Source organism: Scomber japonicus, chromosome 15 (assembly GCF_027409825.1).
Source record: "Scomber japonicus isolate fScoJap1 chromosome 15, fScoJap1.pri, whole genome shotgun sequence".
NCBI classification, from domain to species: Eukaryota; Metazoa; Chordata; class Actinopteri; order Scombriformes; family Scombridae; genus Scomber; species Scomber japonicus.
The window spans coordinates 9,622,341-9,638,625 of record NC_070592.1 but is presented as its reverse complement, the minus strand read 5'-3'; the positions used below and the strand labels follow the sequence as shown (position 1 = coordinate 9,638,625).

Below are 16,285 nucleotides of genomic sequence, written 5' to 3'. Positions count from 1 at the left end.
GTTCATTTATTCGAACAGATGCTGAGTAATGTAGGTGATATCAGTGTTTCAACATGTTTTAGGGAAATCGCACCAGGATTATCTTACTTTAGTGGCTTTTGATTTTTTTTTTTTTTTTTGCAGTGTCTAGATTATGGATTGTGGGAAACGCAATGTTACTGCAAGATCTCCAGTTTGACTCCAGACAGGGTGTGTCATACTCACCTTTAACCCTAAGTTTCCTGTCTGCTAATGGAAAATAACAGATGTAAATCAGCATAAATCATCTCTTCTCATTTTAAGATGAATGTTTTTTTTTGTCCATGGTCCTTCCTTGTTTAATAAAGACTATTTATATTAATAATGACTTAAAAAATAAAGCACCAAACAACCTTCAGAACTTTCTCAGACTGTCAAAGATAATCAAAAATATATCTAAATGCATTTTTAAAAAGAATAATAACTTATGCTGTTGTTCTACCTGAGAGCTGAACATGAAAAGGTAACTGTGGTTTGAATGAAATTTATTGATGATTTACTAATATCTTGGTCTTTTTTCCTAAGGTAGTTCTGGCATAGCTTGGACTTATGTTTTGGGTCATTATCTTGCTGTAGGATGAACCCCTGACCAACTATGTGCATACCAGAGGGTACTGCATGCTGCTGCAGAATGCTGTATCCAGAAAAACAGCCCCAGACCATCATGGTTCCTCCTCCATATTTGACAGTTAATGTCACACACTGAGGAACCATCCTTTCGCTCATCCTTTCGATGGTGTACAAGACCCCTGCATGATGAACAGAATATTTTAAATTTTGATTCATCAGTCCATAACACCTTCTTCCAGTCTTTAGTAGTCCATTGGTGGTGTTTCATGGCCCAGGCAAGCCTCTTCTTCTTATTCTAACATCTTTAGTAATGGCTTTCTTGCTGCAACTCGATCTGTCAAACCTGCAACTCCAAGTCTTCTCTTCACAGTTGAAACTGAGACTTGCTTACTACGACCGCTATGAAGCTGTGCTTGAAGCTCTTGTCCCGTGAGCCGCCTATCACGCAAACTGTCGACTCTCAGATACTTGTCTTCTGACTCTGTTGTGGCTTTGGGCTTGCCAGACCTCTTCCTTTCAGTTTCCTCCAGTTTCTGAGTGCTTTTTGATGGTGAAGGAAACTGTACTCACTAACACCTTAACTGTCTTCACCTACATTTTTAAGTGTTTTTGTATAACTTTCAGTTTTGGTTAACCATACCTTTTTTTTTTTTTAACCTCTGGCAGTTCACCACATACCTTTGTACCATTTCAAGCTATTCATTGGACTTGAACTGCTTGAATTTCAGTGAAAAACTGGAAAAATTGGGGTGTTCTAAAACGTTTGACCGGTAGTGTATAATATGTGCACCACCTGATGTGCAAACCCAAAGTATGTGCTGAATACAAACAATTGTTAACATACCCGGTGGCTTTTTGAAGATACATTTCTGGGACTGTTTTTTTTATTGCTTTGCTCTTTTGCAATATTTATGACAAGACAAAAACTGGAGACGTTTAGGTGAGGCGAGGTGAGGTGAGGTCAGGTCAGGTCAGGTGAGGTCAGGTGAAGTGAGGTGAGGTGAGTAAATAGTCATGTCAGTTTGTAGAGAGTATAAAGAAGACACATATTGAAGAAAGTACTTATAGAAATAGAAATTAAACTGACATATAAGCCCAGGCTCACTTCCACACAGAACTCATGCTGCTTATGCTGCCTAATAAGACACATCACATTTACATTTTTTTATTATTATTATTAAGCTGATGAATCCTACAGAGATGATTACTTTTTTATATCTTTATCTTACATTGTCAGTATTTTTACATGTTTGTTTTTCTTGTAATATTGATTGTCTACCTTTTCAGAGTTATCTCATTAATTTCTGATCTCTCACATACTTGTTTTTTTTATTTTCTTCTTTTATTGATCAATATGATTTTTGAAATGGCTGTATGTTTTATTGCTGCTGTTGTCGTGTGGGTCAGGCAGGGGAGGTCTAGGTAGGAATCCACATAAAGAATAAAAGTGTAACACACACACACAATAAAAGCAACCATATGGATACATGAATAATGCCCATAAATGATGAGGCAGTGTATGAATAAGGAAACCAGAATGAGGGCAAACATGTGACTGTGTTTAAAATGAAACTTTTCGGTGTCAGTCTCTTCTCTGAGGTTACTCTGGCTGGTCTCCAAAACAACTTCCACAGGCTTTACAATTAAATAATTTGCACATATATTTTTTTTTTTTCCCTCATGAGTTTCTGTAATAATCCTACAGAGTTTTTTTTATTATATTGTATGTATTTTTACATATTTGCTTTTGTTTATCTTTAAAGTTTTATTGCCTACCTTTTCAGAGGTTATTTCACTCATTTTCTGATCTTGTTTTATTGATAAATGCGATTTTTTTTTCAATGGCTGTTTAATTGCAGCTGTTGTTATGTGATCCAGGAACCACTTTTTCTAAGTTAATGTGCAACCCACATAAAAAATAAAACAGTAACCTACACAATAAATGCATGAGATGATGAGGCACAGTGTGTATAAGAAAAAACAGAATAAGGGCAAACATGTGACTTGTGTTTTAAAATAAAACCTTCTCAGTGTTAGTCTCTTCTCTGAGGTTACTTTGCTCTCTGGCTCTTCTCCAACACAACTTCCACACAGTCTTTACAATTAGATAATTTTTGCACATGCGGAGGACTCCGGTTATGAATGGGTGCATTCCCTCTAAGTCCCGCCTCTTCCGCTCCTGCAAGGGGGACCAATCACCGGCTCCGGTGCGCATGGATGGGACGTCACGTCAGCTGCCGTCGTGTCGGGATTGGAATGTTACCGACTAACAATCGGAACAACTGAGCACTCGGTAATTGGACACTAGGATCAAGGAATCCCGTCTTTTTTTAAAAACATTTTTCCTCAGCTCTTCACCCGGTGTGAGCTCAGCGTTTGTTGCCCTGGTGCAGACCGGATAACTTCCCCTCGCCGATGCGCTTTTTTCATTTTATATCAGCGCGTATGAGGCTGTGTGTGTGGAGCTTGTAATAAATAAGAAGAGAAATGCAGGGATTCGTCAGGTTACACTTGTACCGATGAGCTGCCCCTGTGCTACGACGCTTTCCTCCGGTTTTTCCTGCTTCTCCTCAACCGAGACTATGGAGTGATAAAAAAGAGAGAGAGAGAGAAAGAGAGAGACAGAGAGAGAGAGAGAGAGAGGGGGAATAGGACGAAATCACCCCAAGGCGTTTTTTGGATCTGAGCGCGGCGGCCACACCGACGGGGCTTTTTTTTAAATACACTCCCGGTGAATGTGCACCGAGTTTACCATCTAAACCGGGGGTATACCTTTCCGTCTGGGAGAGCCTCGGGGACCCCTGCCGCTGTTTATCCGGTGGGAGAGAGAGAGAGTTCCCAGACGGCAGCCGGACAGTTTTCCATTTGAATAGCCACCACACATGCAGTCTGAATGAGGCTGAGAAGAAGCGCAAGGGGAAGAGAGAGCCGTGTATGATTGTGTCCGAGACTGAGAGTCTTGAGTCCGGGCATCTTTTCTATATAGGTGCACCCTAGCCCCCCTGCTGTAGGCGCCCGTGCGATATGCTGAAACTCTACAGAAGAGGGAGAGAGGGACACTACTTTTAAAATCGCCCACATGCACTGGATCAATTGCTGGATTTGGGAACCGAATACGCAGAAGGGGGGTTGGGGATCCTTGGAGGCTGCCGGAGGATGGAGCGGTGTAGCCGGGGTTGGTGAGAGCCTAACTTCGGGCCACTTTACATTTCTTATTCCTAAAACAACTCGCCCCTGTTTCCAGGACACATGCAGGCCAAAAAACGCTACCTGATCCTGCTCTCCGCCGGTGCGTGTCTAGTGCTTCTCTTCTACCTCGGAGGGGTTCAACTTCCAGCGGCGAGCAGGAGCCGGCATGACCGCAGCCGGAATGGGTACCGGCCCGACCAGCCCTGGCCTCACTTCTCGGACCCTTTACAACCTTTCCTGCCCTGGGATCACACGGACACCGAGGAGTACAACCTGCACATATCTCCGAGGCAGAAGAGGGACGTCAACACCAGTGTTTACAAAGGCAAACGGTGCCGAATGGATTCATGCTTTGATTTCTCTCTGTGTAAAAAGAACGGATTCAAAGTTTATGTTTACCCGCAGCAGAAAGGGGAGAAGATCTCAGAGAGTTACCAGAATATTTTATCGACCATAGAGGGGTCCAGGTTTTACACTTCAGACCCCGGACAGGCGTGTCTGTTCGTCCTGAGTTTGGACACGCTGGATCGGGACCAGCTGTCCCCGCAATACGTCCACAACCTGAAGACCAAGGTCCAGAACCTGCCTCTGTGGAACGACGGCAGGAACCATCTCATATTTAACTTGTACTCGGGGACGTGGCCGGACTATACGGAAGATTTGGGCTTTGACATCGGCCAGGCTATGTTGGCTAAAGCCAGCATCAGCACCGATAACTTCAGGCCCAACTTCGACGTGTCCATCCCCCTCTTCTCCAAGGAGCACCCGAGGACCGGTGGAGAGAGGGGGTTCCTCAAGTACAACTCCATCCCGCCTTTCAGAAAATACATGCTGGTGTTCAAGGGGAAGCGCTACCTGACAGGTATCGGCTCGGACACCAGGAATGCCTTATATCACGTCCACAACGCCGAGGATGTGGTGCTGCTCACCACCTGCAAGCATGGCAAAGACTGGCAGAAGCACAAGGACGCACGCTGTGACAAGGACAACGCAGAGTATGACAAGTAAGTAAGTTGGGAGTGATCTGACTGAGGGAGGTGGTTAATTGAAGAGTTGACATGTCGCTTGTTTGTTGCTGTTTACTGTGATCTCAGACTTTTTACGCGCAAAATCCGTGCGTAACGAGCTTTCATCCACATCCAAAACAGCTCCAGGCGCAGCCGTCAGGGTTCTCAGACTTTGGCGCACTGTGTTTGTGTGTGTGTGTGTGTGTGTGTGTGTGTGTGTGTGTGTGGAGCTATTCATATTTACATAAACAGTGTAAATTCCTAACTGAAAATGAGTATTTATTAGTCATGCAGAACAAAAGAAGTCTGTTTCTTTGTCAATTTTTTTGCCAGCAGAATAGAGTTGATCACATTTTTAAGCTTTGGGATTGAAATCTCGACTTTAAATCACAGTAATGGATGTACAAATCTGTAAAGTAATAACTGTGGGGTGTTCTGATCATCAATCACTGCTGTTCATTATCCTACCAACTCTTTTCTTTACTACTACATGACTGGTTTACCCCCCCCCTCCCCTACTCCCACCTCCTTGCTCTCTTTCAAGCATGAAGTAAAAGATCTCCAGCCAGTCTATTAGCTGCCTGGACATCCCCTCCTCTCCTTTTTTCCCTCCCTCTCTTCCTATGAAGGAATTCACCCCCCTCACCCCCACTCCCCCTCTTCCACCATCTACCTTAAAATAATGGGAGCAATGCAGCCTTTACCAGGATATGCACAGACACGTTTGATTTGCACCCTGTACTGAGTGCAAATTAAGTGAAAGTTAACATCGGGAGCTCTCTTGCTCTTAAATTAGTATCAGTGTTACGGTGACCTTGTCATTGGCTAAAAAGCTGCTTCTCACTTTAAAATGTGTGGTGTGTAGCGAGCTTGTTGAATTATGAAGCCATTTAGTGCGAGTGAATCCATCATAATGGGTTAATTATCACCTTGATTTCATTATCACCTTGATTTCTAGGAGTTAGTGCTGTCATTTCCACTGAGCCCCCAGGGACAGTTGATTACTTCTAATTTTGGAGGTCTCACTTTTGTCAAGGTGGTAATTAGTGTTTCCCCTCGGTATCGGCAGCTGTATTTGAACACGCAGTATGGTTTTAATATACATAAGACTGCATGTGGAGCATGACTGTCAAGTTCGCTTATCTGAGTGACATCGGTTTGATCAGCATTTAACAGTCTGTGGATCCTATGCTTCTCTAAAGCTTGGATAAACTCAGGCATGTGATAACAGCACTTGTCGACATTGTGGGTGTGTGTGTGTGTGTGAACCTGTAAACACACATATACACACACACTGCGTCAAGGTTAATGGAAAGGACAGATAGGGGAACATGTAGAAAGTTTACCTACACATATTTCCATTCAATCAATCAGAAAGACAGAGAAAGCAGTCGAGCTCTTAAAGATAAGATTGAGTTTTTAACCAATACTGCTTTGGGCTGAGAAAGAGAAAGAGAGAAAGAAAGAGAAGGAGAGAGAGAGGGGAAGCGATTGTCTTTGAACTTGAAATGAACTCTTAAAAACTCCTCACAGACAAACTGGTAATGCAAAAAAAAAAAGGAACTCTAACAAAACTTCACAAGCATGCACTTGTCTATCCATTTGTCATCCCCCCCCCCCCCCCCCCCCCCCCCCAACTCTCTCTAAGACACGCTCATTCTCTCTCTCCGTCTCCCCGGATGCCTTGGGCTCGGTGTCACCTGGAGAGATTTGTCATCCATTATCTGACATTCCAGTCGTCTCTGGACAGCCCACCTCTGCTCTGCTCCGCTCACGGCTCTGCCTCCCCGAAGGTTCAGGCCTAGTTTTTTTTCTCACAGGTTGCCCACCCTGTCTCTGGAACATCTCGGTTAGCGTAATCAGCTGACTGACACGGCTGATCGCAGTGGCTTAGGGAACCTGGAGCTTTCACTGCCTACTCTTTCCACGCTGGTGTGTTTCACGCTTGATTTATTTTGATCAATACTGCTGCCTGGTTAGTCATTTCATTTCCAGCATCCTTACTGCATTTGATTTCTGTCCCCACTAAAACTGGCTGAATCCCAATTTGGCTCGTCTAGTGTTAACCATGCAGTTTACTTTAGGTTGTCAGACTGTACATATCAGTGATCTTCACACCTTTCGTGAGTTCTCGTGGAGTGATGTGCCGGTTTATAGCCAGCTTTAAGATTGGTAGTCGACTTTGGCCTTTGGCAACATGGGGCAGCCAATAAATTTATAGCATTTCCTCCCTGTTATGATTTAGAAACCTGTTTGAATTTAATCAAACTGATGCCTTTCATTTTAATCTAATTTAAGCCCCTTTGAGTGCTAGCCCATGCTTTGCAAAAACCCTGACGTAGCCCTCTCAGGTAAATGGATCTATATGCAGGCGGGCAGCCTCTGCTGGCACTCCATTTCCTCAGGCTGAGGGCGGACAGGCGATGCCTTGTGGGGACGCTGTGGTGCAGACTCAGGAATGCACACACGTGTCAGAGCAGCTGTTAGCGGCTGAGGAGTGTTGCCAAGGCAGGCCGACTGGCTGCGCTCTATATGTGTTTTTATATACCTGGATGCTCTTTGAATGTAGCTTGACTCATATTGTACTTTGAGCATTGAGGAGTTGTTGTGTTGGACGTATGCTATATTCATCCACCCTACCACCCTCCCACCCACCGAACACAAACACAAACACACGCCCACACACACACACACACACACACACACACACACACACACACACACAAACACACACAGAGAAGAGATCTGCGCTGCATCCAGTCTCATCTTTGTCTCCTGACCTTTGACCTGCTGCCTTCCAAAGGAATGCAGCTCTCCAAAGGAATGCAGCAGGAGAGCAGACTGGAAGGTGACTGGTGTAGGTATCCGAACCGGCTCCAGCTCCAGCACACACACACATACACACACACATGCACACACTCACCACGCACGGACACCACGCTCTGCACATTTATTCAATTGATTTTCTTAGCTGCAATAGCTTTCAATTGGAGTCACTCTGGTCCACTTCCATGGCCAAGCGCTGATGAAAGGGCCCATTCACTGCTACATTATCCACTGAGTTTTAAGGGCTGCTGACAATGATCCGGGCAGAGGACAGTGAAAGGCTATTACTGGCTTGCCAATTGAGAAATGTCACTTTTGCAGTAATGCTATTCCTTGTGGTGACTAAACTTCCTTTATTAGCACTCTCTCTAAGTGGAAATCTGATATTTTTTTGTTGCTTTTCTTTTGACCTCATGTTTCGGTAAACTCAAGTTTTCATTCTTATGAAATGGGAAGTGACTTCTTGCAGCCTGTTATTCCTGTTCCTGTTATCACATCAAGCATGGAAAGGTCGTTGTATTAGTCATCTAAAGAGGGGAAAACTGTCATTTTTTATGTGCAATAAACTTGTACATTCATGCCTGTAGAATGGCCTACTTACTTTATGGGTTTGCCAAACATTAAACCCAGTAAAAACTGCAACTGCTGCCTATTCCAATCCACGGGCAAGCCTGCAGAAATCATAAGTACAGCCCAATCTAACATCACAAGTCAATTGCTTAAAACACATCATTATTCCTGTTGAGTGTTCCATTAAAGTCTGACTGCACATATTCCTTTTTTATTTGCTCTTTGTTAAGCCTTTCTCTGGCTAACAGCAGCGTCATCATCCCCTCATTTAATACTTAACCAGCTTTGTTGGCTCGTATTGACTTTGTACTTTAGCTACTTCTCTGGCAGCTGCCGCTCAAGGTCATCGGGGGGGACTTGAAAACAGAGTGAGTCAGGGAGGGTAATGAAGAGAAGTGGAGGGAGATGTTTAGATTATGAGAAAGTCAAGAGGAGAGAAAATGTTGGAGAGGAGGAGGAGGAGGAGGAGGAGGAGGAGAAGAAGAAGAGGAGCAAGTGTTGTGTGTTTGAGATTGAGCGATAATAGTGCAGCATGTGTGTCCGCCCCCCCCCCCCCATTAGGACTCAATGATAGTGACATCAACCAAGCGCTGCAGCATTTTCATTTTCACAACTGTGTGTATCCTCAGCAAAAATGTTCACACTTGAGAAAATCCTCTAGAGAAGTGTGTTTTTTTTTTTGTCTTTTTTGCATTCTCCTCTTTTTTTTCTTCCTCCTTTTCACTTTCCTCTCCTCCTCCTTCCTCCTTCCTCTCGCCTCCCCATCAGAACGACGTGGAAACACTGATCTGATTCGGCTCGAGATGGCTCCTTGCCACATTTCCATTTCCCCTTATTTCTTTTGATGACGTTTTGGGTGCTTGACGTTTTGTTGACACAGCGCCACAGAAAAGGAGCGGCAGTAGCTGATCTGAGCCAAATAAAGAAAACCAGCAACATTTCCTCTCCAACTTATCTCAGTTTGACAAAAAAAAAAAAAAAAAAAAAAAAAACTTTGCTGGTATACCCCCTACTCATAAGTCACCTGAGTGTTAAGGGCAGCAGCGTTGGCATGATAAGTGGACTTCTGATGGAGTGCAGAGAAGAGTAGCAAACACAGTCAGGTTGCTAGCTCCGTGTTTGGCAGGAGAGGGTGTCACACTCCCCGGGTTGCCATTGTTTGTTTTTCTGTAGTCAGATTAATAAATCATGAATATTTCATTATTGCCTGCTCTCTCTTAGATAAAGTACCAGCTCGTGATGGAGAATGTTAATGATGTGGAGGATAATTAGTTTGAATGCGGTGCAGCTTAATTAGGACGCTTTGATATTTTGGCATGTGTGCGTGTGTATGTGTGTGTGTGTGTGTGTGTGTGTGTGTGTGTGTGTGTGTGTGTGTGTGTGTAGAGACAAATTTTAAGCCTATAACTACACAAAACCTCTGTTTGTTATTTTATCTTATCAGACGGTCTATCCATCTCTCGCATCCGCCCTGACTTCCTCTGTCTCTGTCTTTTCTCTGTCATATTAACTCGTCCGTGGAGCCGCTGAGTTGTCGGAGCCTCATTTGGTTATTATCTGTGTCACCGTTACATGAGAGAAGTCAACGTGGCTGAATCACAGTATTTCTGTCTGTGGGCTCGTGTCTGGCGGTGCGTCTGTCTCTCTCTCTCTCTCTCTCTCTCTCTCTCTCTCTCTCTCTCTCTCTCTCTCTCTCTCTCTCATAACTGGCATTTTCTACAACAGTCGCCCCCGGTGATAAACTTTAGCAACAAGTGCTTTACTGTGTCACATTATCGGAAATCAACCCCAAATGCCAAAGATGTTAAATTTACAGTGATGACAAAACAGAGAGAAGCAGCAAAGCTTAACGTTTATGAAGATGGGAGCAACAAGTGTTTGACTGCTTTGCTTGTTAAATTATTCATCAGTAAAATAATAATCATCAAATCATCTGGTACGTATAGTCACCCATTGGGTTTTAATCATTTAAGGTGTGTTTGTTTTGCTCATAATGATGTTTTCTCTGCTCAAGTCCGCAGCATTCATGGTGTTTTGTCTGACTTTTGTCAACTGCCCAAAACCCAAAAATATCAGTTTTCTGTCCTTGAAGACTTACAAACCCCGTAAAAAAGATGAAACCAGGGAAGTTTTGTTAAGTTAAAACATTTCTCTAAACAATCAATACACAAAAATGACCAATTATCCTTTAATCAATGAATCCTCCGATGAATTCAACTCCAGTAATCACAGACTGGTTTCCAAGATTGTGTTTTTGTCCTTTTGGCCCGTGTGTGTGTGTGTGTGTGTGTGTGTGTGTGTGTGTGTGTGTGTGTGTGTGTGTGTGTGTGTGTGTGTGTGTGTGTGTGTGTGTGTGTGTGTGTGTGTGTGTGTGTGTGTGTGTGTGTGTGTGTGTGTGTGTGTGTGTGTGTGTGTGTGTGTGTGTGTGTGTGTTAGCGGATGTTCATCCATCCGTGTCATTTAGTGTCTGCGTGTGTTTGCGTCCCCATGTTTGGATCTTTGTCTTTGTACATGGGTGTGTGAACGCAAGTGTGTGTGTGTGTGTGTGTGTGTTTGCGAGCGCGCGAGTGCTCACAGGATGACTGGGGTCACGACCCCTCTGTCTGTCCCCTTGCTGAGTGACGAAGGCAAAGCCCCGCTCGCTGACCCACATTCATTGAGGGATTACCGGGAGGGGGGGTGGAGGTCTGGGAAGGGGGGTGTTGGGAGTGGATTTGGGCAAGAGAGGAAAAGAATTGGGGGGTTGGACATGAACTCATACACAGCGGATCAGACAGTGAAGCCCAACATGTTTACACAATAGGGAAAGAGTCAATCCGTGCTCCGTTTATTTGTATTTCCGTCAGTTTAAACATGCTGAGTCACACCTGACCATCTCCAAATTTGGGTCAGAGTGTGCCGGACCCAACATGTCGGTTGTGGTGATGACAGATGGACTTCTTCATTATTCAGTGACGAGCTGGCTAATTTCCGCTGATTCATGCTGCAGCTCTTCTAGACTTTCCAAATGTTATCAGACCTAATGTTGTGACGCCCAAAAAACTGTATCCACCGTTTTACAGCCGCTCATTTGACCACTAGTCCCAACCCGGCGTACTTCCTGGAGGCTTAAGTTAACAGCGCTAAAGAGGGCGCTGCCTTTTAAATGCCATCCACTCAAAACAAGCGCACCATCAGCTAAAGACTCATCTTTTAAGCGGGTAGCAGCCCTGTTGTAATGGAGATGCAAATCCCCGGCACGCTGGTGCTGCTGATGCACCAACTCCAGCCAAGCCAGCAAATGTGTGGATTGAAAAACCCCCACATTGTAAACCGTCTTCACACCGAACCCCCCACCCTCCCAGGCTGGCTGCCAGCTAGTTTGAGGCAGATTGATCAGCTGGGAGGGTCCCCCCCCCCCCCCCCCCCCCAAAATGAAAATCGATGAAGGTATTAGCACAGCGGTGGGTCAGCCCCTGGAATCTTTTCCTTTTTATTAAAAGCTGCTTACTTTCACTCTGGAGGGAGGAAAAAAAAAACAGGTCCGAATGCTTCTATTGCTCGCAGTAATTGAAAGAGTGAGAAATAACAAGGCATCAAAACAAAAAAAAAATGTCTTCCCTTCCCAGGCCTGTCAGGAAATGCTTAAGAGGAATGAATTAATAAGCAGACACAGGCACAGTAGTAAAAGTTGTAAACCCTCCACCCCTCCCCCTCACCACCACCACCACCACCACCACCATCCTTCTCCATTTTTTCTCTCCACTCTCTCTTTCTGTCACCCTTGAAGCTCTCTCATCCCTAACTAGTGCTGATACAGTGATGTAAAAAAAGTTAGCATGCAGAAAGGTAAGTGAGGAGCTATGCACCGTTTGGAAGGCTTTGACAGTGTAGAACAGAGAAGGAATGAGATCGAGGAGGAAGAAGCTGATAGGGTCCTTGTGAACTCAATTAAACCAGACAGGTATGTGACTGGCTGAGAGGTAAAGCGATGATCAGGACAGACACGTGATTGGCTTCTCCATTAAATTCACCGCTTAGGAGGGATGAAAGGGAATATATGGCTGCTGTCTGTAGGTTTTAAAAAGGACAATGAGTTCTCGGGGTTGTGACATCTGCAGAGAGAAATAGCATAAAAACCCCCCCCCCAAAAAACAATCTCTCACGTCTCGGCTTTCTCTTTGTGGCACAGGGCATGCTGAGACGGGGCTAACGCTGCTCTGAGCACATATTCCCTTTATCATCATTCCAACATTCCCACATTCAGCTGCTAGGGAGTTTCGCCACCGGGGCCCTTGTGTTTTGCCCTTGTCATTTTTTTCATTTATCAGTCTGAGAACCAACTCATTTTTCTTTTTTCTGTCTCGCTGTATTAATAACCAACTATTCCTCATGTTATGTTTATAAATAGTATTTGAGGAAATGATCATAATTTTTTATATTTCCTCACCAATATTATTATGTTATTTCAATTGTGTTTATTTCCTTTTTTTTTTTTTTTTTTTTTTTTAAAGCTACTTTTAATCAATATTTTTATATTAACAGTGGATCAGTGTTCAAAAGTTTATTGCTCATGCTGACAAACCCACTCCAGGCTCTACACAGAGTCTGGATTTCTGGCACAACATCAGTTACTTACATGAAGAAGGGAATAAGTCATAAAGGCAAGACTCCTGTAACAAATGTATTATGAGAAGAATGCATTTTGGCTTGTGGCTTTAATCAGGGTCAATACATAACACGCTACTCATTTGCATTTGTTCTTTGGAAAAGTTCTTTTATACTACGAGTGTTGCTTCTAGCAGCTCTTCACAAATGTCTTGTTTCTTATGATCTGCAATATTACTGTTTTCTGTGATGTCATCTCAGCTCTATACTCTATTAAACCCACTGTACCTATCAGAGCACCAAATGGCACACAGGCTAAGTTAGAGGCTAGCTGGAGTCTGATATTTCCCCTCAGGAGTTGGTGGAGAACAAAACAAAGCTAAAAAAGGAGAGTGAATATTAGACTTGCAATGAAAACTAATATTGCTTCATGTCTGCCCGATGTGTAAAAAAGACACTATTATCAACCCCAGATCTGGATTGATGATTGATGATTGATGGGTCTGCACAGAATTAGTTAGTTCCAAGCAAACGGTGACCCAAAAATTCAACAGAGAGATGCAGTCACTCGTTGTTGAGATCAGGCAGTAGGAGAAATCTCAACTTCTGAGCAAAGCTGGTCGGCTGGTTTTCAATAGAAAAAAGAAACAGTCATGAATGAAATCAATCAATCGTTCTGCCCCCGTGCGATGAACTATTTCCACGTGTCACAACGTATTTGTACTCCTGCTCATCCGTCCCATTCGCTCATGTGAGTCTAGTAGACACATGTTCCACTGTTGTGAGTGAATTAGGCTGTAGTTATATGCCTGTTATCTTTTCCCCCTGCTTAAACTATAGAGCTGACTGCATGAGAGGTCAGTGTGTGTGTGTGAGTAGAGAGAGAGAGAGAGAGAGGGATGGGAGGATGGGAGGATGGGAGGATGGGGGTCGCCTCTGGTCCCAGTGCTTCCAGGGATTTGTCCCTCTTCCTGAATGACTCTGCGGTCCCCAGGCTGTGGAGCACCTGACCAGAGTTATCTCATCAAAGAGGGGCACTGGGCATAAACTATGGCCTATATATATGCTGTTCCTGCTGGGGACACACAGAGTAAACACACACTCACACACACACACACACACACACACACACACACACACACACACACACAGAACTCCATTGTAAAAGCATGAATAATTCCTTCAAAATAGGAAACCAAATAGAAATAGATTAGAGCGAAGTCCAGCAGCATTGTAAGCAGTTGTTACTGATCTCGCCCCCTGTGAGCTCCGTGTCTCCCTCTGGGCGTTGCAGCAGCCCCACTGGAGGATAAGGAGGAGGGGGACGGGGGGACGGGGAGTAGCTAGTTTTTATGGCCTCTGCAGAATGGCAGCTTTTATGGCCCCGAGAGGCCGTTCAGCAAACACCTACCGACGGCACATCAATGGGACGGCAGATCGTTGACGTCAGCTCACACGCTAACCTCACTCTTTCACTTCTCACCACCACGAGAGCGAAAACAAACACTTAACCCCTCTGCTGGTATTCACATTCAAATAGTAATTGGCAAAAGGGGGGAAATCTGAGTAAGGGCAAAGAGAAGGAGGAGGAGGAGGAGGAGGAGGTGGTGGTGGTGGTGGTGGAGGAGGGTGAAGGGGGTGGGGGGTGGTTGAAGAGAGCAATAGCTTAAAAAAGCATTATGTCACTGAAGAATGTGTGCACGGCTCAATGTGTAAGGGGCCAAGGCTTCAAGGAGAGAAAGAGGGTTTTGTTGGAGCAGATCTGGGTGCCTGGCAGGCTGATGGAAGGGCTCTTTTCCCCGTCTGGTTCATCATGCTTTATGGCTCGGTTTGACTTCCACTCTTGGGGTGTAAAAGTTGGGGCTGCCCTCAGGCACTCCAAAGGGGTCCCATTGTGTTAAAGTTTGCTCTCTTTCCAGAGGAAACACTTGTGTCTTGTTGACATCGTAGCCTCCCCATATGGTCCCCTTTGACTCCCTCATGTTTCACCCCTCTCCATCCCCTCTCTCCTACCGCTGTGGCCTCTCGTTCTCCCGTGTCCCTTTTTCCCTTTTTAGCTTCTTGAAGCCTGGGCGACAACTAGCAACAATGATGGCTCGCACAGAGCAAGCTGCCGATGACCAAGCTCGGGTTTGGCAGGTTCCATGACACTTCATGGATCAGCTGCAAAGCCAAAACTATTGGGGGAGGAGGAGGTTGAGATGAAGGAAGAAGGCATCTGGTCTCACCAGGCAGAGTCTCTGAATGCCCAGAGCGTGGGTGTATGATTGACCAGAGAGAGGAAGGAAAGAATCATTTTAGTTTATCGCTGTTTTTTTCCCAGTTTCCTTGGCAGTTTGTTTGCTGGTGCTGTTGCGTGGTGTTTATTCATGAGCTTGACAGGGCCTCCTTTTCACATAAAGTAGGAGTGCATGCTTGTTTTCTGGGAGGCAATGTAGGACAAAGTGCAGCTGCTGGTGGTAATGCTGGATATTTTAAATGAACGCCCACTCGCCTCCTCAATTTCTTCCTCGCTCTTATGTAGTCATTCCTTCTATCTCCCACTCCCACAGCCTCAAAAGCCCACAGACACAACTATTTACTTCTGCATACATGTGAAAAGTCTCAAGGATAAGCTTGCCAGTGTTACTCTTTATGACCCTGGCCTGCGATATCAAAGAGTGTCTGTATGATCTCATTACATCACTGATGGAAACATTTTAGCAATAAGGACATTTCTTGGCATGTGAGCTTTTCCACAGAGATTTGATGGCTCATGGTGGCATTTTCCACTGGTTAGTCCATTTTCCTGTAAGCTGATATTCTGCTACTTTTTCCTTCATTTGTTTCTTTCTGTGGCTCTATTGCAGGAACCATAGGATGCTTTTCCTTTCTAGTAGCTTAATTTTTACCCAACAGCATCCTGACTGGTGGTGTCTATCCAAAGGCATTCCTGCCATCAAAGCCAACCAAGAGAACGAAAAGGGGGAAAAAGAGCTCTAGTTGGAGGGTGGAGGGGTAAGGTAGTGATCTCGCTGATTATCTGGGAGGAAAGTAGAAAGACGGGCGGGGGAGAAAAAGAGGATGGAAGACGTCTCACAGAACGTAGCAGCGGCTCGACGGGGTGCATTTTCTTTGTGGCGGGCGAATTGAAGTGTTTATTTCCCCGAGAAAGTTGTGACACGACAACAGTACTTTGTTTTCAAAGCGTACACGGCGTAGACTTGTTTTCTGAAATAAGACAGGTGAGAGGAGCGAGGAGGAGGTTTGGATACACGAGCATACGCAACATGTGGCTCCTATTACAGCGTGGCGATCGCTGGGAGATATCATGAGAATGGGTGCTGTTGTTGTCCTCAGCTCACCTGATGACACTGATGAGAGAGATGTTCAGTCAGTGGTAGTAAGACAAATGTTTGGTAAATGGGAATCCAGAAAGTTCTTGGTTCTAAATGGCAAAGTCTGCATTGATACAATACTGTACTATTTTGATAACCAACCAACCAAGTAATTTTCCATGCTGCCTTTCTCTGTTTCAC

The 16,285-nt window shown here is 44.6% G+C and overlaps 1 protein-coding gene across 1 annotated transcript in view; it reads left to right on the top strand.

Annotated features, from left to right (window-relative positions):
* Positions 1 to 2,791: 2,791 nt before the first annotated feature.
* Positions 2,792 to 16,285, top strand: part of ext1b (exostosin glycosyltransferase 1b) — a 123,486-nt gene continuing 109,992 nt past the window's right edge. The window contains exon 1 of the mRNA XM_053334443.1: positions 2,792 to 4,781. Coding sequence (XP_053190418.1) covers positions 3,838 to 4,781 — 944 coding nt within the window. The 5' untranslated portion in view covers positions 2,792 to 3,837. The remainder of the gene's footprint in view (positions 4,782 to 16,285) is intronic.